The sequence below is a fragment of the Anoplophora glabripennis genome, unplaced genomic scaffold (assembly GCF_000390285.2).
Source record: "Anoplophora glabripennis isolate ALB-LARVAE unplaced genomic scaffold, Agla_2.0 scaffold1186, whole genome shotgun sequence".
Lineage (NCBI taxonomy): Eukaryota > Metazoa > Arthropoda > Insecta > Coleoptera > Cerambycidae > Anoplophora > Anoplophora glabripennis.
Genome location: NW_019417265.1, coordinates 36,286 through 58,233, shown reverse-complemented (window position 1 = coordinate 58,233; position 21,948 = coordinate 36,286). Strand labels below are relative to the sequence as shown.

Here is a 21,948-nt window from a genome sequence, read left to right as displayed (position 1 = left end):
TTTGTACTTTTTTTAATAAAAGTCCCCGAGATATACATTGCGTTTATTTAGATTTTCATCAAATATAAAACCGCAGACCTAAGCAGATACAAAGAAAAAATATTTCAGGCGATAAGCACATCATAAAAATAAATGAGAACCTTGTATAAGTCGAGGAAGAATTATACAGGGCGATTCACAACTTATCCAAACAAAATTGGGAATAGATGCAGCATGAGAAATAGTCGATATTGTAATATCCTTATAGTTTCCGAGAAAAAAATTATTGGAGTTGTAGTATTTAAAACCCTTACATCACTGGGCTACTTTAGTTTCTAGTGTCGTTCGTGTTATGCACTGTATGCAATTCGCTCTCTCCACGCGTCCCTAGACGTTTCCAAATAATCCGATTTTAGTAGTAACGTTTTTGCGATAGTGTTTACATTAGTTTTTCAAGTTTCAAAAATGGCTTAATCTGAATAGCAGCTCGGAATTTATTGTTTTAATTTATGATGAAGCAAGACAACATCTGTGTTAGTTCGTAGAAATTGGGTATGACGGGTCTAAATATGTTTACACGTAGGTGGACAAAATTTTCAACAGTTGTAACATCAGGTATGTTAAATTATTTTATTAATTAAAACCACAAATTAATTTTATTAATTAATAATAGCAATAGTGGCAAAAACAGTGGAATTTGTTGATATAAAACAGGTGTTATAAAATTTTATTTATTTCTTGTGAATGAAATTCTTTCAGTATTTTGTCCGTTCATTTTTTATCACACTGTGCCGCCTGTCATACGCCGACTACATGCTTTGCCTTGTGCAGAAACCAGTTTCCCATGCTGTGCAAAAGTATATTTTTAAATAATTTTTGAACTGCTTTTGATTTTTTTTTACAAAATTTTATTTGTAAGAGTTCCCTGTACATTCAAAATGTTTTTTCTGAATCACCCTGTATATTTCAAGTAATCGACGGCAACAGTTTTAGTTAGATTAGTAAATTTAAAAACAAAATTTTCAATTTTTCGCTGACATTTCAGTATTGTTTTGCACCATCTTCAGGGTTCTAAAACATTCGAACATTTTTAAATTAAGTCAAAAATGTAACTAATTGTCACATCTAGTAGTCACTGCTAAATGCCGAAAACCTACAAAGCAGCCAAAAATGGTGAAAAAATGACGTGAACAAAAATGACTACTCTGCGGACTATATGCCTTGACTAGCATATGCATTGAATATACCAGCAATATCATATTAAAATTATTAAAGATAACATTGAATAGATTTGAAATATATCCTGTCGCAATGCCATAAAAAAATTAAGTGAAATAGTAAATTATATCGCAAGTGAGTAAAATAAGTCATTATTAGCATTATAAGGATGTTTGCTGCACGAACGTTTCCGTGTGGTAAATTCTCACATACTTATAACGGCATTTTGCTCTCGATGAGTCATACGTTTTTGTTCAACAAACTTGAAGATATTTTAAAAAATCAAGTCTTGGTTGTCAGTGTTGGCCGTCATGGACAATTTGGTAAATAACAAATTTTCTGATTTTCGATTCAATTCCACTAGAAGCCGAAGCTGCATCTTTGGGATAGATTCTTTGGAAGATAGAAAATTGCAGAAGAAACAAACACCGAAACGTCACGAAGAATTAAAAATATTCTTTTCAATTTATTACTGATCTTACTCCTACTAAAATCGTTGATATTGACGACTCTAATAAAGATCACATTTAAAAAAAAAAAACGGATATATTTAAAGTTTAGTTTGAACTCTCTGTTTATTTTTCTCGATCATTTTGTTGACGAATTCGTGTGCCTCGTGATAGTAAGGGTTACACTCATTTCGCACTTTCTCAATCCACTCTTTCAATTTTGGACGATTCTCTCTGGAGTCGTATCCGGCAATCCCTAAAATTCAATAAATACTAAATTTCAGTACGAAACGTTCTAGAGTAGGGTCACTGCACCAGTTACCCGACCAAAATTCAAGCAGAAATAAAAAAGCATCAACCACTTTATTAGAATTCTTTGATTTTGAATTTTCAGCCACAAAAAATTTAAAAAAATCTCGTTTATTCCTGTACTCCGAAGATATTCGTTGACCTCAAAACAGATAAATTTCTGAGATTGTTAAGGCTTAAGGTCAAAAAATGGTTGAACACCATAGCAGTTCCCCTATGAGTTTATTGATTTACGGATACAATAAAAAATTGAAAAATACAAAATAAATTAAGCACTTACTAGGTTGCACTATTTCACAAGCTGCCAGTATATCAGCAAAAGATATTGTTTGTCCATTGATGAAAGGTGTCTCTGATATAAACAACTCTTGAAATTTATCCAACGTGTCTATCATGTTACTTTCCAAAAATTTTAATTTTTCTGGATCAGGTTTCTCCCCAGTTAACATCGGTTGCAACCACTGAAATACAAGCATCAGCGATCTTGAGTAATAAAAATAGTAAAAAAAATAGATATATGATTAACTTTGAAGATTAAGCGTTAGAATTGCCTTACTTTGTATCGGAAATATAAAGTGCAATGTGCTCTTGTATTTAAGTGCTGCCATTCCAAATACTCATCGATCTTAGCCTGTTGTTTGCTATCTTTTGGATACCAATTATCTTTAACTGGATATTCTCGAGTCAAATAACGAAAAATACAAACACTAGAGAAATGATAGAATTAAGATTATATTTTAACAAACATTAGGTAAATACTGGGTAAAAACTTACGATTCGGTTAGTCTAAAATTGCCATGATGAATGAAAGGCACCTTTTGAAATTTGCTAAAGTTCTTTTTAAATTCCTCGCTTAAGTGTTCCCCTGAAATGTAAGATTTGTAAGTACTTTGCGAGTTTAAAGATTAAATTAATACCTTTTCTTAAAGCTACAGGACAAGCTTCAAATGGGATATTTGTTAATTTTAAGAAAATGTATAATGCTCTAGAGGGCTGCGACATTAAATCAAAATAATATTTTAAAACCATAATTCTTTAGTCACAATGAACTTTTCGTTAGATAGAAGATATATTTACAAAAAATTAAATTGCATTACAAACAAGTCCAATGTCCAAATTCCAATGCTTCCATATAAAAATAATTGCATATTGCATATATGCTCCAGTCGTTCAGTATCTAGTAAATAATTAAATACTGTTTAAATAGCTTAGATCGTTCTCATCACAATAAATACCCTTTTATTTAAATAATGTAGGAATGTATTATTATAGTCACGATTGGTTTTGCAGATTAGTAGGTCATTATCCCGGTAGGTGCATGTGATGTGCTACTAGTAGACATAAAGTAGCAATGATATTTAAAAATGTAGTCTTGTAGTCCTTGTCTTTGTAGGTTATATATCTCAAAATTCTCAAATGACATCGTCTTTGTCTTTAGTAAATAGTGACAGTAGGAAAAATGCAAAACTCATTAATGTTTCCAAAGATGAATACACAAATTACTGTTTAATATAAAACATTACATAAGGATAGGAATAAAGATTAAAATACACCACCACAAATATTTCTCTTTGCACTTTTTTTTAATTTTACAGTTTCGCTTGAATTTTCTGCTTGTTTTTATCAGCTATCTTATTGACAATAGCATGAGCCTCGTTATAATAAGGATTACACTCCTTCCTCACTCTTTCTAACCACGTTTTCAATTTTGGACGATTCTCTGTTGGGTCAAATCCTGCCATCCCTGCAATAAATGAATCGATGTAATATATTTATTTGAAACCACAACACTTACTTGGTTGTTCTATTTCGCAAGCTGCTTGAACGTCGCCGAAGGAAATTTCATTTCCACTAATAAATGGTCCGTCCGACAGAAACAGTTCCTCAAACTTGTCCAAAGAATCGTTCATATTATTTTTTAAGAGTTCTAATTTTGCAGTTTTTGGTTGTCTTCCAGTTAACATTGGATTTACCCACTGAAAATTCAATGAGAAATTTTGAAGCCCGAAAATTTAAATACTGAATAAATCTTGAAATGTACGTATAACAATTACCTATTTCAGAAAATATCGTTTAACTTACTTTTGCTATGAAATATGATGAACAGTGAAATCTGATACCTAAGTGATGCCATTCCAAATATTCATCAATTTTAGCTTGCCTCTTACTATTTTTTGGATACCAGTGGTCCTTTATTGGATATTCTCGAGATAAGTAACGAGCAATACCCACACTAAAATATTTCAAAAATTATTTTTACTATTAACTTTTAAAAGATAATACATACAAAATAAATACTTACGATTCAGTTAATTTAAAATCACCATCATGGATAAAAGGTACTTTTTGGAATTTACTAAGCTTTTCTTTGAATTCCTCAGTGAGATGTTCCCCTAGAATTTAGATTTTCAAAAGTTGTAAAAGTTGTTAAAAATCGATACCTTCTCTCAACGCTACAGGATGGGCTTCAAAAGGAATGTCGTTTAACTTTAACAAAATGTATATTGATCTCGACGGTTGAGACAACAAATCGAAGTAATATTTTAGTACCATATTTTAACGAATTTTGCAAAGTAAATTAAAATTATAAACCATAGGGTAATAGAGTACAGAGTTCAAGTGTGTAATTTAAAATGCAAAAAACACAAAGTCCAAATTCCAAGTAATATAATTATTATTTACATATTTGGTATGTGTTGTATGACTAAAATTTGGGAAAGAAATAAATGCATAATGCACTTAATTGTTAATTGTTTTTAGGATATGGAATATGGATACAATTACATTACAATTTGTAAATCACAAACCGAATTTATCAATAAGAAATTTGAGTACTCGCATTGACGTCACTCTTCACTCCCACCCTCTGACATTTATTATAACCTCAAAACTCAAAATGTCATTTTCAGTTTCTTATCTTCATGTCCAATAAAATTTTCCATAAAAGTGACTTAATACAAAATGCTAGCAAAAACAGTTTTACTGGTAGTTTCTAATCCCCAGCAAATTGGAAAGGTACTTTCACGAGTACAAAAACAAGTGAAAAACACAATTTACATCCAACTTTTGTCGGCACTTGGTGAACCTTTTGGTAGTGTCCAACCAAAACTTTATAGCACGTGGCCTAAACTCAGTAAAACTATATACAACATTTATTCCCAGGTAACTGCTTGGATTTTTTCTTGACTTGTCTATAATAAAGAATTTTCTAGGCAGCGGCATACTGCTACCACTTAGACGTAAAAGTACTCCTTTCTGGTATTAAATACAACATTCCCAAAATCAATACACAAAGTCCCATCGATTTGGTGGTTTTCGATAAAATACACAGCCAAAGCGACATAGATAACTTCATCCAAGCAAAAATCCAGAACATCACGAAAGAATATAGTGTGTTAACAATAAATTCCGATGAACTAGAAACTTCAAACGACGTAACTGATGGTAACGAGACTACATATAAGCACACTGTACTAGGAGGAACATTTGATAGGTTACATGTCGCTCATAAGCTTCTCTTAAGCGAGGCGGCACTTAGAGCCACCGAAAAAGTCACTGTGGGAGTTACAGATGAGAACATGCTCCAGAGTAAGATTTTGTGGGAGTTAATCGAAGATATAGAAGTTAGGGTGAAAAACGTAACGGATTTTTTAAATGATATTTGTCCCGAATTGGAATACAGTGTAGTACCCATTTCCGATCCATTCGGCCCCGCTATCGTCGATCCTACCATGGAACTTATTGTAGTGAGTAAGGAGACAGTTAGAGGGGGAGAGAAAATAAATGAAAGTAAGATATCTAAAATATTAGTGTGATATTTCCAGATTCAAAATAGTAGGTAGTGAACAATAAATAAATTAAACAACAAATTTTACTACTTTTTAAAATGATGAAACAATTTGGAATATTCTATTGTTATAAGCGTCTGTTTTATTGTTGTTTATCGCGGACAGAAACAGAGACGACTAAGGCTGTATCTCGGTTTCAAGCTGAGATATGTCAGTGCTTGTCATAAGCATATAAGTGAGAATGACATATTATAATGTTCGCGTTTTAATTATTCCAATAAGTATAAGGGAATTCGAGCATTAAACGTGGATATGTTGGTGAGCAGTGCTATAGAAATGTGTAGTCTTTTATCAGCAGAAATGATGTCGTGTGTTAAAAATTCTTCTAAAATCAACATAATTTTTCGAGGTTTAACAATTTTTTGATCCCTCTAAAATGATACGCCTCTATTATTTTGCACCTGGAAGTTTTCTTGACACTGTATTGTCTGATATAAAATACTCTTTTATAGTAAGGCTTGAAAAAAACTTGAGCCCTCTGAAAATAGTGCCGGTGGAGTTGATAGACGAGCCGAATCCGGGTAGTAACGAAGAAGCAAAAATTAGCTCTAGCACTACCAGAATGAGACTACTAGGAACACTTTTAAGACCGATACAGCCTAATATCAACATTCCCAAAACTCCCTATGTGATAGGACTAACAGGTATTCGTGTAATTTTTTTATAACTGGTAATTATTTTATTACAGCTTGCGTTTAAGGTGGTATCGCCAGTGGTAAATCCGGAGTAGCAAGATGGGTGACGGAATTTGGGGCGCACATCATCAATTGTGATGTTGTCGGTCACGAGTCTTACAAACCTGGAAAGCCATGTTATAAATTGATCGTCGAGCATTTTGGGGAAGTCGTTTTGGCACAAAATGGTGAAATCGATAGGAAAGTTCTGGGAGGAATCGTATTTAAAGATCCCGTAAGTTAAAATTTACAAAATGTTCATTTAATTCTATTTCGTTACAAACAAATACAGGGTGGGCAAATAATGACAACAATATTTTTGTTACTTGCAGTATGTTATTTCTTAGGTATTACATTGCTGGAAGCACCCGTTTCAAGAAAAACGGGGGTTTAACTTTGCAATACAAAAAATTGGGTTTCACGTTTTAGGTCTTCTAGTGATAAATTTTGTTGTCAATTGAATGAACTACTTTACCCCGGCGGAATGTTACGGCTTCATTTTCAAAATGGTGTCACAAAAGTTCACAAAAAACAGTTTTTTTTATTAAAAAAAAAACAAAAGCGGTTAAAAATCACATTTTTTTAAAACTTCTATACCTATCTTTACAACAAAAAAAGATTTTTTTATGAAGCTTTTAGAATATGTAGTCCTTGGCAAGTAGAATAAATGCATTTTGTAAAATTGCAAAATATTTGAGTTTTTGCAAAAATTGAGTTTTTCGCAAAAAAGAGATTTTTTTCAAGTTTCAATAAATCATACAGTAATGCACTTAAAAAAAATGGGTAAAAAAATCAACTATTTTTTTTTACTGTATACTCTGAAAAATAGGTTGCTAGACACCTCTAGAAAATTCTCTCCAAATATGAGCTCTTATTTTTTGACCCACCCTAACTTACGTGACCCATCTTGGGCTTAAAATTTTCTCTATGAATTTTGCTTTCCTGTGCAAATCTTATGCGTATTGCAAAGTAATTGGAAATATGCGAAAAATCTACAGAAACTTTGACTTCTTTTTTCGAGTCGAAAAATGTAATCTTTTTCTTATCAACGAAATTTAATCGGAATAACATTTTTGCTATTTGAGGCTGACATTTTTTCACGAATTTGGAAAAAAATGTCCTACGATCAACAGGAGCTGAGAAAATTTTTTTCAAAAAATCTCTACGATCTCATTTATTCTTCAATATAAAAAAATTCCGCAACGATTGACCCCTTTTTTTACAGTAAACTTAATTTTGTTGGGCCCCGTAAAATGCTTGCTCTGCTCGAGATGTTGGTGTACGTTTTAATTAAGTTTCCTGAAAAAAGGATCATTGTGGACTATTTTTTATATTGAAGTAAAAGTATTCAACTACAACATGTGTAAATTTCAAAAAATAATATTAATAAATGAGGTCGTAGCGATTTATTGAAAAAAAAAATTTCTCGGCTCCAATTGTTCGTAGGACATTTTTATTTTAATTCGTGAAAAAATGTCAGTTTTCAGTTGGCAATAATGCTATTCCGATTAAATTTCAATGATAAGAAAAAGATCTACATTTTTCGACCCAGAAAAGAAATTCAAAGTTTCGGTAGATTTTTCGCAGATTTTCAATTACTTTGCAATACGCGCACGATTTTCACAGGGAAGTACAGCTCTTAGAGAAAACTTTATCCACAAGATGGATCATATGAGTGCATTACTGTATAATTTATTGAAACTTGAAAAAAATTTATTTTTTTCGAAAAATTCAATATTTGCAAAAAACTGAAACATTTTGGAATTTTACAAAAATGTTTTTATTCTACTTGTCAAGGACTACATATTCCGAAAGTTTCGTAAAAAAATCTTTTTTCGTTGTAAGTTTAAAAAAAATGTGGTTTTTAGCCGTTTTTTTTGCAATAACTAATACATTTGTTTGTCAATTGATATAGGGCTGGTTTCAAAATTTTTGTTATAAAAAGTTCTACTACAACTTTTGTCTAAAACATTTTTTCTAAAATGTTTTTTAAATAAAAATTTTTTTTTTATGAACTTTGGATGCCATTTTGAAAATAAAGTCCGCTGGGATAAAGTAATTCATTCAATTCTATGGAATTTTTCCTAATATTTACGTGTCTCTGTTTACTGAACTAAATTTTGGCAAATAACGAGGTATTTTCACTGGCCCATCACTGAATCCAAATCCTGTGTTCGTTGGACAAAGTAAATTCACGTTCAAGGTTACTTGAAGACCATTTCTTGTTTCTTGATCTTGAACAAGAGCTATAATTTAGTCAAGCACAGATGTGATTTGGATTCAGCATCACAAAAACGTATGGGTATGGTGGTCGAGTCTACCACACATTCAATTTCCTTTTTTATTGCAATTTGGAGCTGTTATTAGTAGCTAACTCCACAGCTCACATTTTAGGAACAAATGAAGGCCTTGAATTCTTTGGTTTGGCCAACGATAGCCGAAGAGGTTAATAAAATTATCAGGGAGAGTGATAAGAAAGTCGTCGTTGTAGAAGCGGCCGTACTTTTGACGGCCGGTTGGGACAAACAGTGTCACGAGGTGAGTTAGAAATATACAGAATCTAAAAAATTATAGCAACTAAGTGGAAAATAATGGATGTGCGACAAAATTAAGGCGACGCATTTAGTCGACAAGTTATAGTATAAAATGGTTTTCCAGGTTTGGACGACATTAGTGCCTAGACAAGAGGCCATAACTCGCTTGATATCGAGAAACGGACTTACCGAAGAGCAGGCGAAAAATAGGCTAGACGCCCAGCAGCCCAATACCTTCTACGTCAATCATGCAAACGTAGTGTTCTGCCCCTTGTGGGAACCGGAGCATACTAGAGAGCAGGTGTATAATGCGTGGGGATTGCTGCAGGAAAGGATATCGTCGTGATGTAAAATTTGTGTAAATCGAGTAGTTGGGAAGTTATATTTTTATACGGTCAGTTAGAGAAATCTTTTTTTTTATATTTCACTGGCAGATGATATGAATATTTTTACTAGGTGTGTAAGTCCTTAGTCAATGTATATTTTTAAATAAATTGGTGTTATACTTATGTATAACATGGTGTTATACATAAGGAGGGGACGGTTTAATTCGTGGCCAACCTAAAAGGACCGCAAGGAAGAAGTGTCTGAATGTGTTGGGTACAACAATAGTCCCTAAGAAAGAATATTCCAAACAATCCCGTTACTTACATTCAAAGTATTTGCAATTTTTCATCGTCATTGGCCTTCCTGATCCTCCACTTCGTTTGATGAAGACGTTGATGAATATTTTGGAAGGTTTTTCTTATCAGGAACATTACAGACAGGAAATCGTTCAGTGTACAACCGTCTCGCCACGTTCAAACTGGTTTCTTTTCAATGCCTGCACTTGCCTGCTTTTTTTCTTTCAAAAAAATATCTACTTGGTAAACCCAGTGTAGTACACCATACTTTTATTTGAACTACATTAATAATTTCAAAAATATTAAAATTGGTTTTGTCAAAAATTTTTCTCACCATTTATATTAGGAGAAAAACAGCCTTTCAAAAATTATCAAAGGACAAAATATTCTTAGAATAGTCCAGGGAATAACCCCTTGAATTTTTGCTGTATGTTTAATAAACACCCTGTATATGTACATATATACAGAGTGACCCATTTGAAAGCGGGCCACCCTCATAACATTTTTATTTATGGAGCGATTTTGACGAAATTTTTTTTGAAATGTAGAGGGGGGTAAAGTGTATTTTGGGGCCAAGCGCCGTCCAGTTCTTTTTTAAACTAAGGCCTACTAGATCACTTTCAGAGGCTGAAAAATCCAGAATCCATATTAGCGATTTTTTTAGAAGAAATTTGCGTACGCCACTGGATTCGGCGTCCCCTGAAATGGATCTGTACCAAATTTCATGAAAAAATATTGAACATTAACGATTCTGCGGCTAAATTGCTGTCAAATTGTTTATTATGCATAAAGAAACTTTTTATCTAGTAACCCATGCGATAATAAATCAATCACAACAAATATTTAATAACACGTTTAATAGACATCATTATACCAAAATACAATGAAACAGACAGAAAAATGAACGAGAAATTAACATAAAATTTACAAAAAATACAATAAAATAAAATTAACACACATGAATTAAATTAAATTCTGGAATTTTCAACTAAATCTTNAATGCCATGTTGTGATAATATTAATAAACAAAATATCCCTCTTATTTCTCCCTTTCGCAATTGTCATATGAATGATTGATAGAAGGTACCTATAGTAAATTAAAATTATCTGAATCACATCAAATTCCGCATTCCCGCACTGCACTGCCAAGCTACTTGTCTAGAACTGAAATTCACGACGCAGTTGACCAAAGCAACTGTATGGGACATTATTTGCCCGCACGCGCATTCTTCAACTGGGCGTATACATTTCTACCAGCTGCACGTTTAGTCCCACCAGACCTCTGTATGGGTATGGCTAAATAAATATGGGAACAAGTTTTTCAAATATTTCAATGCCGAGTTGCTGCGTAGGGACCGAGCCTGGTGCATACCTTGAATGTATGGTTCTTCAATTGACTTTTTCAAATTTTTCACCCTTATGCACCCTTATGAAATTATATGTACCTATATTATTTACCAGTAATTATATTCCAGTCCAACGGTATCTTGCTCAGTCATTTTTTGCAGTGGGAATCATTATATTGGAATTAGATAAGAACAATTTCTTGACGGTCTTACCTGCTAGGGGAATTCCATTACACATCTTGTTAATAATAACTTAAAATTTTAATAATATTTCCCTGATAGATACAATAATAATATATAATATAATATGTTATGCCTATACAATTTAGGGTGGGCCACAAAAAACACGATTATGTTTTTTTTCGTGTCTCCTGTGAAAATATATTAGTTTATCATGTTTTAAGAGCCCCCTCAATACGTCAGGTCAAAGAAAAAATTTTTTAGAGGTCGTTCAAGATTTTTAAAAATGTCCAAAATCGTCAAATTTAATTTTTTTGTGTTTAATTTTTTCCCGTTTTTTTATCATTTTCTAGGTTGAAAAAAATCTCGATTCTGAAAGTTTCAAATCAATATTTTAATTTCTAAAGGTCACTCATCATTATTTTAACTTTCAAAGTAGTGTACTCTAAAAATAAATATCAATGAACTAATAATTTTTTTTTATTGAATTTGATGGACAAAAGGATAGAAATAAATTACGAGACACTTAAAAAATTTCTCGAAGCAAAATTTACTACTGCACTTAGTATCAAATATTTATAATTTTTTAATTTTTTAAAATTTAAGGGTCTCACGATTTATTTCTATTCTTTTGTTCAAATTCAATAAAATAAAATTATTAGTTCGTTGAAATTTATTTTTAGAAAATGATAAAATAACGAGAAAAAAAATTTTAAAAAAAGTTCAATTTTTGACGATTTTGGAAATTTTTATCAATCTTGAGCGACCTCTAAAAAAATTTTTTTTGAGCTAATTTTTTGAGGGGGCTCTTAAAAATGATAAACTAACATATTTTCACAAGACACGAAAAAATATATTCGTTTTTTTGGGCCACCCTAATACGTATGTATAAATAAAAATTAAATATTAAATTTGTTNAAGGGTGTGAAAAAGTAGCTATTAATAGTGGTAATGTGTGTACAAAAGCTCAGTCCTGTAGTTCAAACAATTTCTAAGATATTGGCGAAAAACTAAAAAAAAATTAAAGTTTTGACACAGTGTATCTTGAAAACGAAAGCCCGGTGAGAAAAATGGAAGAGGAAAAAAATGTTTCTTTTTTCAAGAGGAATTTACAGTTTTCCGTTGCGACACTTATTTAGGAACACCCTGTATGTATTAGGGTGGCCCAAAAAAAAAACTAATATTTTTTTTTTCGTGTCTTGTGAAAATATGTTAATTTATCATGTTTTAAGAGCCCATTAAAAAAAAAAGGTAAAAAAAATGTTTTTAGAGGTCGCTCAAGATTTTTAAAAATTTCCAAAATCATCAAAAATAGATTTTTTTAAATAAATTCTTTCTCGTTGTTTTATCATTTTATAGGTTGAAAAAAGATCTCGATTCTGAAAATTTCAAATCAATATTTTAATTTCTAAAGGTCACTCACCATTATTTTAACTTTCAAAGTAGTGTAAGTACTCTAAAAATAAATATCAATGAACTAATAATTTTTTTTTATTAAATTTGATGAACAGAAGGATAGAAATAAATCACAAGACACTTCAAAAATTTCTCGAGGCAAAATTTACTACCACTGTATCTAATATTTATTTTTTAATTTTTTAAAATTTAAGGGTCTCAAGACATCTATTCTTTTGTTCATCAAATTCAATTAAAAAAAATTATTAGTTCGTTGATATTTATTTTTAGAAAATGATAAAATAACGAGAAAAAAAATTTTAAAAAAAATTCAATTTTTGACGATTTTGGAAATTTTTTAAAAATCTAGAGGGACATCTAAAAAAATTTTTTTTGAGCTGATTTTTTGAGGGGCTCTTAAAACATGATAAACACATATTTTCACAATACGCGAAAAAAATATTCGTTTTTTTTGGGCCACCCTAATATGTATGTATAAATAGAAACTAAATAAAGTTGTTTTAAATGTTAATTATTTATAAGAATACCCGAATTATAATAAAAAAACACGAAAAAAAAGGTGAATGAAGGATAAAGTGTTATTTATTATACAGTATGTCCACAGAAAAGGTATTGAATAGGAAACACTTTATTTTTAATTTTATCGAAAAAAGTTCCTCGATATAAAATTTTGCGGTTCTTGAAGTAAGATTGGGATAGAAAAATTTAACATTTCTTGTACGGGGTGTTAAAAAAATTGAAAAAACTTTAAATGGTACAAGAGTAAAGTGCACCTATTTGTGAAGATGTGGAAATAAGTTACTAGGAAAAGTTGTTCAAAAGGCAGACTTTAATACTAATTTTTGAAAAAAATCGGTGTACCTACTTTTATTTATTTGTGATCATTAAATTTATTTTTTCAGTGGCCTCCTAGAAGTCCAAATTTGACAATAATGGATTATTTCCTATGGGTCAACTGAAACAAATTGTTTATCACAATATTAATAGCATGGCGCTCCGAGAATGCCCAAAAAATCTCAGTGACAAATTTGTTTCAGTTGACCCCATAGGAAATAATCCATTATTGTCAAATCTAGACTCCTAGGAGACCACTGAATAAATAAATTTAATGCTCACAAATAAATAAAAGTACACCAATTTTTTCGAAAATTACTATTGGAGACTGCCTTTCACTTTTGAACAACTTTTCCTAGTAACTTATTTCCATATCTTCACAAATAAATGCACTTTACTTGTAGCATTTAAAGTTTTTTCAATTTTTTGAACACCACGTACAAGAAATGTTAAATTTTTCTATCCCAATCTTACTTCAAGAACCAGCAACATTTTTTATCAAGACTAACTTTTTTCAATAAAATGGAAAATAAGAAAGTTTTTTCTATTCAACGCCTTTTCTGTGGACATACAGGGAGTCAGTTTTTTAGGAGTAATAATGTGTCCCCTTGAAAACGAATCTGAAGTTATGTTTTTTTTTTAATCAAACAAATAGTCGAGTTATATAGTTTTTTCAACTACATTTTAGTTCATGTGTACAACGTGGAATAAACCGGGATTCCCGGAATTTGCATATTAATGCACTATCAGCGGTGCCAGCTGTTTTTAAATCAACGCACATTTTGCGAAGTGACAATGAAAAATAATTTATTAAAACAGATTGCTTTTGTATAAACTTTGCGATGTGTTATTTTAAAGTAACCATATTTTTTTGATATCACTGTGGTCGAAGCGCCGAACTTTAAAAAACATTCTATAGTTTACAACAAAAAAAAATTTTACACGATTTATTAAATATTAACTAATATTGGTACGGAGATACGTTACTAATTCTAAATAATTTTGCGAAACTAATGAAAAACAATTTAGTGGAAACATTGCTTTAATATGACTATTACGCACAGTGGGCAAAAACGCTTAAAATTCCATTCGAGGTAGTAAAAGTTGTCTAAACTGGGATTTTTTTTTTTAAATATTCGTAATTATGTCTGCTTTCTTATGTCACTGCGACAATTGCGATATTTTAAGATCTCAACTTGCGATATTTTAAATGCTCTTATAAACTACAATCAGAAATGTTTCACAAAATACAATAAACAATATTTAGGGAATATAAAAAATAGTGCTGGCAAAAACCGGAAAAAAGTGAAACCAGTTAACCGGGTTCCGTAAAAACTGATTTCAGGTAAAACCGGTTAGTCAAATAGTTGCTAAAATCGGTTATTCGAATAACCCGTTACTTGAATCACCAAAACCGGATATCTGAAAATCGGTGCTTTACAAAGACAGACCGGAAGAAATTGATGTCTAAAAAAAAAGGTCTACAAAAATCTGGAAGTCAAATTTGTTTACGAAGAAATCGATCTCCAAAAAAAAGGAAGTAGATTATCAAATAATCGGTTATTTGAATAATCGGATATTTGAAGAATCGAATAACCGGTTTTCGGATTTCGTAAAAATCCGAATTATCCGAAACCGGTTAACCGACTATCCAAAAAACCGATTTCAGTTGCCAGCACTAATAAAAAATGTATGGCACAGATTTTAAAACCAGTTAATTGTAAACCCTTAAACCACAAATTCTTGAAACCATAAACCTGTTGGTTAAGGTTTTGTGGGTTTAGATTTTATCGGTTTAAATTTTATGAGTATGGGTTTTGTTCAATGAATCTAAGTTTGTAGGCTTACGGTTGAAGGGTTTACAATTAACTGGTTTTAAGTTTTATACCTTTTTTTTTTATATTGACTAAATATTGTTCATACTTTGTGGTATCATTTATGGGAAACATTTCTGATTGTAGTTTATGAGAGTATTTAAGATATCGCAAGTTGAGATTATGAGTATTTAAAGAAAATATCCCAATTTGGACAACTTTTACTACCTCGCACGGAATTTTGAGCGTTTTCTCCCACCGTGCGACGTGTTATTTTAAAATCACCACATTTTTTTGTCAATGTGGATGAAGCGTCTAAAAAAAATTATAAAAAATTTAAAATAATCGTAATGATATATATTAGCAAATCAAGTTTTTCAAACAACTACCTACCTATGTGTTAAATTTTTTTACTCTTGGCGGGTGGTGCAGAAATTCGCTTTGTAATAACCTTTCGTTTAAATATGAGAACCGATCAAATAAATGAACAAATAGAAAAGCAACATTTTATTTAAACAGGAAACTGATAAGTATAACAAAAAGGTGACAAAATAAATCCTAACCTAATATTATTCATACGTACATATATATAAAATAACACAGCAAGTTGGTTTTACATACTTTAGGCATATAAATATCACGTCCTAACTTGTAAAATACCATATAAAAGTAAATTTAACAGTTGATTATTATAACTTTTCGAAGGAGAGTTGGAAGCGACAGAAATTAAATGACAATTTTTTTTACAACATTATTCATAACTGCCTGATAAAAAAATATATCTAAAAAGAAAAATCACTAGAGTGCATATATATTTTTTTTGAGACAAACCGCAATTTAGTAAAAATTTAGTGGTTGATAGTTAAACTACGAAAATTTTCCGGGTTGTTGCGCCATAGCCATCACGAATTACAAAACCGGTAGCAGGGACCATGACATATTAACCCGAAACACCGTTGTACCTCAAATACCTTGAAAATTTATCATTTTTACCGGACGAGTAAGGAAAACACAAAACAAACGTAATATCATAAGGCAAACAATGAACGATGAGTAAAAAAAAACATAAATTTTATTTTAATAAATGCAAGTGTGAAATAAATGCCCCTTTCCTGGTAGTGCGCATCGAAATTTCTTCACCTCCCCCAACTCCGAACTAATTCACTTCATTGTTAACGTATCTGCATTTCAATAGGATTAGAGATTATATCCATCAAGACAAGTAAAATTTTTCCCGTACGTTTTTTTTTTTCAACAAGTAAAAAATTGACAAAATACCTCAGCGATATGTTCGCGTAACATCACATGCTCGTTTTTTCACGGTCCGGGGTGCCCTTTTGAAAGACGTTACCGTTATCCGGACGCTGAACGACAATTTTTTACTTTACATCTTTTTTTTCGTGTACTGTATAAAATACTTGGAAAAACATCCCATGGTGAGGGAATGACAACCCATAAAATAAAAATGACTAGTAAAGTGAACGAAGTAAATATACAGGGTGATTCACAAACGGTATTAACAATAAAACGATTAATATTAGATATTAATTTCTTTATTCGAATAAATAACGGAATGATTAGTGTTTGTCATGTCATTTAAGTAAAAGTGTTTCCAATTTGTAGAAAATTGAAAGACTAATCTGAAAATATCATGATTGTCACCGTAAAGCAGTGGTGTACTATTTTACTATATGCCACTAATACTCCGTATCTCCGCCACTGAAGCATCTACATTTTAGAAAAGGGTCTCAAATTTTGGACAATGTTTACATAAATACAGGTGCCCATTATCAAATTATTTCACTTACTAGTTTTTAATTTATTTAAAAAAATTATAATTAATTTAAAACTATACTTTGTAGGAAAGACACCAATTAAAATTCACCAAAGAATACGAGGTCACATTTTTGGTCACCCTTTGTGAATCACCCTGTATATTAAAACAAATAAAATATTAAACCTCATTCTTTAGTTGAATATGCAATTAAATTAAATATACCCTACAGTTTAAATTTACAATTACAAATCCGGCAAAAGGATCAAGTTTAATTATACCAGAATGCCCAGAAAATTCAGCCGTCTGCATATAATTATTGTTAACAGAAGAGAATTGAAAATATTTTTTTAAGTATGTTTGAGTTACATGAAACCAGTGTATGTATTTAAATAAAGTGAAATTTCATGAAACATCTGTTTTCTCAAAAAAAAAGTCAAAAATTAAAACACTTTTTGGCGACATCCACGTTTTAACGAAGCTACGTCTGCCGCCCGTTCGCTTCAGGACACCCTGTGCGATATATACGTGGAATGTTAATCAACAGTAATTATAATTTTTTTAACATACACTAATGCAAACAATTAAAGGGTCAAAAAAATTTCCGAAAATTTTCCGTGATTTTTGACAGACTATTTGAGTGAAAAATGGTCGCATAGAGAATTAAAAAAAATCATTTTGAAGCTCTAAGACTCTAGTTTTTAGATCTTTCGGTAGAAAATTTTTAGGAGCTACGGTTATCATGCAATTCTAAGAAATAGAGCGACAAATTTTGCAATTTTTTTTTTTTTTCCGAGTTCACGGACGTGGAAAAATTTTTTTTTTTCAGCTAAAACATTGCATGGACCAGATAGCTTGTTTATTCAGCTTTAATTTCCTCTTTTTTAAATTTCGATACGACCATTATTCATTGAAATATCGGACTTTTCATGGAAAAGGACCCTTTTGTCTTCAATCATCGATATCTTGGCGACAAACGGTTGTACAGAGAATTGAAGGGCAGTTTCGAAAATTGTAATAAATTTCATATAACATGCTGCCGCAACTTTTCTGAATTTTTTTTTTTTCGTCCTTTACACGAATTTAAAAAAAAACAGGAAAAAAGGGTAATTTATGTTTTTTTTTAGAAAATTGACGTCTAAATTAGAAATATTCAGGTCGATATACCCAGAAGAACCCTGTGAAATTTCATCTCGATCTAACGAACCGTCTCTTTGTTTCAAACAGTCAAACTTTTGATAAAAATTAAAGGGTCACGATTTTTGAGCTTAAACACTTCATAATCAAGATTAAAATGGAAAATTTGTTTTTTTTGAGGTACCCACGTTTTTACCGCAAATATTTAAATTGATGAAAAAAAAATATTTTTTTTTCAAAAAATTTTCGAAATTTGTTTTCAGAAGAAAAAGGGTAGTTTTGAAAAAAACAGTTTTTTTAAGTGATTACAGACTGCACAAAAATTAATTAAAAATTTGTCTCAAAAAACGGTATGAATCGGGATCGAAATCTGGTTTGGTCATCAACTTTAATTTTAATTTAATTAAAAGCTGATACACAGAAGCATAGGACAGAAAAGCCGAATCGTGCTGGAAACAATTGGATTTTGTTTTCTTCAATGTCCGGAAGGTTTACAAAAAAAATAAAAATTCGAAAATGTTCTGAACTTTTCGAAAAATATATATATTTTTTCATCAATTAAGTTATTTGCGGTAAAAATGTGAGAAAACCTCAAAAAATATTTTTTTTCCATTATAATCATGATTATGAACTGAAAAACGTGACCCTTTAATTTTTTTCAAAAGTTTGACTGTTTGAAACAAAGAAACGGTTTGCTAGATCGAGATGAAACTTCACAGGATTCTTCTGGGTATATCGAACTGTAAAAGTCATGCTAGTCATTTCGTAATATTTTTAATTTAGCCGTCAATTTTCTAAAAAAACATAAATTTCTCTTTTTTTCCTGTTTTTTAAAATTCGTGTAAAAGATGGAAAGTTGCGGCAGCATGTTATAGGAAATTTATTCCAGTTTTCGAAACTGCCCATCAATTCTCTGTACAACCATTTGTCGCTGAGATATCGATGATTGAAGACAAAAGGATCCTTTTCCATTAAAAGTCCTATATTTCGATGAAAAATGGTCGTATCGATATTTAAAAAAAAGGAAATTAAAGCTGAATAAACAAGCTATCTGGTCCATGCAATGGCTTAGCTGAAAAAAATTTTTCCAAATCCGTGGAAAAAAAAAATAAAAAAAATTTGCAAAATTTTTTTGTCACGCTATTTTTTAGAACTGCATGATAACCGTAACTACTAAAAATTTTCGACCGAAAGATCTAAAAACTAGAATCTTAGAGCTTCAATGCTTTTTTTTAATTCTCGATACGACCATTTTTCACTTAAATATAGTCCGTCAAAAATCACGGAAAAATTTCGGAAATTCTTTTGATCCTTTAATTGTTTGGATTAGTTTATATCAACGGAATATCAACATATTAAGAGATAAAAAAAAAAGAAGGGATAGCACATTACAACTATGGATTTTTTCCTTATTTATTGGGTATTTTGCCATGTATTAAAAATTAAAAAAAATTAATTAAACAAACTCTTGCTCCAAAATGATCAATCGGTCAATGGGTAAGATTTTCGGTTATGCAAATCTAATTTCAGAAAAATAACCCTCGTCTAATCCTTTTGGCACAAGGATTTATTCCATTAATTTATAAATTTCCCCACAGCTGGCAAAATATGCAATAAATAAGAAAAAGAAAAAAAAAACAAAAACAAAACTGCCACAATATCGGAATAATATTCCTCCGTCACTTTACTAGTCTCAAAAAGCGCCTGCGAAAAAAGAACCCTTTTGAAAATTTGGCAACCGGCGGTGGATAAGAAAATACAAAAGTACAAAACCTACGTAAAAAATTAGCCGTGGAGGCGTAACTCTACGAAACGTTAAAACAAAACAGGTCCGACATACCCCAGGGGTGCACCATTTTAAACTTACAGGTTCCAATACTGCATCACGCGGTCGCCCTTTCCGATCGTCGCGCCGTTGGGCTTCTCGAACTGCAAGACGATCAATTTACTAAACTTCTTCACCTCCCTGTCGAATATGTCGTCGCCGGTGCTGTCTAACATCTTGCCGAGATCCCACTCGACCCTGGGCAGGGGGGCGTTTATGAACTTGGCGGCGTTGGCGACGTTAGGGAGGACGTGGTGCTGCAGCGTCTCCAGTTCCCACAAGGAGCTGCTCATCGCGTAGGACCTGAGCGGGTCGCGTTCTTCCATGATGTAGGGGTCCGTGTTGGCGGCGGAGCAGTTCGGGTTGTTTAGGAGGCATTTTAGTCCGGGGTGCCTGAAATTTATTGATTCAACGGATAAAGTCGTAACTAAGTGCGCGATTTTTAGGTCAGTAACAGTATTTTCAAATAACTGAGAGCTACAACTCCCCGAGACTTACAAAGAGGCCAAAAAAATGGCAGAAAGCAACCTGTATTACAGATATTACGAAAGCCTGACCAGTGTTGACCCTGTGAGAGCGAAAGCAAAGTTTTAAGTGACGATATTGCAAGAAACAACTATTCTATGCCTTGGCTAGCAATGAATTACACTAGCAATATCATTAAACACACAAAAAATCATTCAGCTGAGGCGTATAGCCTAGAGTAGTCGTTTCTTGCAATACCTTCACTTAAGAGTCCGTCGCGCGCTTGAAATAGTCCCATATTTTGCACATGACCCATACACGACTTATTTGGAAAACGAATAAACATAGCGACCTAAATAAAAAAATAATCTAAAGACAAAATTGTTTCCTAAGACAGTTGTATAAGTTTTTTCAAAATAAATTTTTTATCGTTTAAAAAAGAGTAAACTGTGCAAGAAATCGCACTATTTACAATTTATTTACTTAAATAAACTGGCTTAAATAAAAAATTGCTTACACGAGGGAAGTGGATCTATTTTTTAGTTTTGCAATGATACCAAAATTATTTCGATTTGATAAAAATTATTTAAAATTCAATGCTAAGTCCTGAATGCCTACAACTTCAGAAACGAATATATTTTAAATTCTTCAACCACGTGTGATTTACTAAATCGGATGGGCTAAGAGATTGGTAATTGCGGGCAGAACCGAAGTCCAAATCTATACAATCTATATGTTCTCAACTGAGACAGTATAGGATTAAATGATCAAACTTACGTCTGTCTTCACGCTGAAAGAAAGACAATAGTATTGCTAAATATAATATGTAAGTTTTATATGTTATATTTATAATAAAAGATCACCCATTAATTACATTAAAAAGCGGTCTCAGTCAAAATTAAAAAATTGCTGTTAGACTGGGCGGTATCTGTTTTGGTTTGGGTGAATTGTATATCCACGGAGATTTTTGGCCTTTTGACTTTCAAATATCACTAGAAATGAAAATTTTTCTATGATAAAAAAAAACGTGGGCTTAACTTTTGGCGGCACAATATGTTAAAAAAAATCAGAAAATGTCATATTTTTCTTCCTTTTTAATTATGTATCTTTTCAAGAGTTGATTTTAGGCGAAAATGGAAGAGGAAAAAATGTTTGTAATTAATTTTTTTACAAAATATGACTAGTTACAAATCGAATGAATCATGATTATTATTGTAAAAATCGAGAAAATCGACAAAAATGGGGTTAAAAAACATTATTTTTTAGGGATTTTTTTTGGGGTCTTTAAGTTGAATATAGGACCTTCATATTTGGCTCAAGAAGAGTTCATGTTATGTAGAATCACACCAAATTTCATCAAAATCGGTTCAATAAATTTTGCATAATAATTTTGCAATCCAGATTTAAAAAATAAAATTGCAAATTTTCAAAATTTTGACAGCAAAAACCAAGGCCCTTAGATACTTGAAAATTTAATCACATATAGAAGGGCTCTCAAGCTTTCAAACGCTTTTTGAAAAATT

General features: G+C 31.5%; 4 protein-coding genes across 4 annotated transcripts in view; 1 reads left to right on the top strand and 3 right to left on the bottom strand.

Moving 5' to 3' along the window:
• Window positions 1-29: 29 nt before the first annotated feature.
• Window positions 30-3,334, bottom strand: LOC108914905 (glutathione S-transferase theta-1-like). The gene is made up of 5 exons (XM_018720823.2): window positions 2,873-3,334; window positions 2,730-2,820; window positions 2,512-2,662; window positions 2,236-2,416; window positions 30-1,902 (listed from the first exon to the last, which is right to left on the bottom strand). Exons 1-5 carry the CDS (start codon window positions 2,982-2,984, stop codon window positions 1,748-1,750), a joined length of 690 nt encoding a protein of 229 aa, XP_018576339.1. The 5' UTR covers window positions 2,985-3,334; the 3' UTR covers window positions 30-1,747.
• Window positions 3,335-3,442: 108 nt separating this feature from the next.
• Window positions 3,443-4,604, bottom strand: LOC108914904 (glutathione S-transferase theta-1). The gene is made up of 5 exons (XM_018720822.1): window positions 4,397-4,604; window positions 4,258-4,348; window positions 4,038-4,188; window positions 3,751-3,931; window positions 3,443-3,699 (listed from the first exon to the last, which is right to left on the bottom strand). The coding sequence occupies exons 1-5, from the start codon at window positions 4,506-4,508 to the stop codon at window positions 3,545-3,547; spliced, it is 690 nt and encodes a 229-aa protein (XP_018576338.1). The 5' UTR covers window positions 4,509-4,604; the 3' UTR covers window positions 3,443-3,544.
• A 222-nt stretch (window positions 4,605-4,826) lies between these two features.
• LOC108914903 (bifunctional coenzyme A synthase) lies at window positions 4,827-9,507 on the top strand. Its single transcript, XM_018720821.2, has 6 exons — window positions 4,827-5,117; window positions 5,168-5,744; window positions 6,256-6,447; window positions 6,504-6,712; window positions 8,872-9,015; window positions 9,136-9,507. Exons 1-6 carry the CDS (start codon window positions 4,917-4,919, stop codon window positions 9,355-9,357), a joined length of 1,545 nt encoding a protein of 514 aa, XP_018576337.1. The 5' UTR covers window positions 4,827-4,916; the 3' UTR covers window positions 9,358-9,507.
• A 9,908-nt stretch (window positions 9,508-19,415) lies between these two features.
• LOC108914900 (nucleolar complex protein 4 homolog A) overlaps window positions 19,416-21,948 on the bottom strand; it is a 5,534-nt gene continuing 3,001 nt past the window's right edge. Inside the window, exon 4 of the mRNA XM_018720818.2 lies at window positions 19,416-20,353. Coding sequence (XP_018576334.1) covers window positions 19,999-20,353 — 355 coding nt within the window. The 3' untranslated portion in view covers window positions 19,416-19,998. The remainder of the gene's footprint in view (window positions 20,354-21,948) is intronic.

What these genes read in the sequence shown, in the direction of transcription:
- LOC108914904 (XM_018720822.1), bottom strand. Translation starts at nt 4,508, where the DNA reads ATGGTACTAAAATATTACTTCGATTTGTTGTCTCAACCGTCGAGATCA. An exon ending in TCCTGTAGCGTTGAGAGAAG is followed by an intron (nt 4,349 to 4,396) that starts GTATCGATTTTT and finishes TCTAAATTCTAG; the next exon opens with GGGAACATCTCACTGAGGAA. An exon ending in CATCATATTTCATAGCAAAA is followed by an intron (nt 3,932 to 4,037) that starts GTAAGTTAAACG and finishes TTGAATTTTCAG; the next exon opens with TGGGTAAATCCAATGTTAAC.
- LOC108914905 (XM_018720823.2), bottom strand. Translation starts at nt 2,984, where the DNA reads ATGGTTTTAAAATATTATTTTGATTTAATGTCGCAGCCCTCTAGAGCA. An exon ending in CTTTATATTTCCGATACAAA is followed by an intron (nt 2,417 to 2,511) that starts GTAAGGCAATTC and finishes CTTGTATTTCAG; the next exon opens with TGGTTGCAACCGATGTTAAC. An exon ending in TTGTGAAATAGTGCAACCTA is followed by an intron (nt 1,903 to 2,235) that starts GTAAGTGCTTAA and finishes ATTGAATTTTAG; the next exon opens with GGATTGCCGGATACGACTCC.
- LOC108914903 (XM_018720821.2), top strand. Translation starts at nt 4,917, where the DNA reads ATGCTAGCAAAAACAGTTTTACTGGTAGTTTCTAATCCCCAGCAAATT. An exon ending in TATACAACATTTATTCCCAG is followed by an intron (nt 5,118 to 5,167) that starts GTAACTGCTTGG and finishes AGAATTTTCTAG; the next exon opens with GCAGCGGCATACTGCTACCA. An exon ending in GGGACAAACAGTGTCACGAG is followed by an intron (nt 9,016 to 9,135) that starts GTGAGTTAGAAA and finishes ATGGTTTTCCAG; the next exon opens with GTTTGGACGACATTAGTGCC.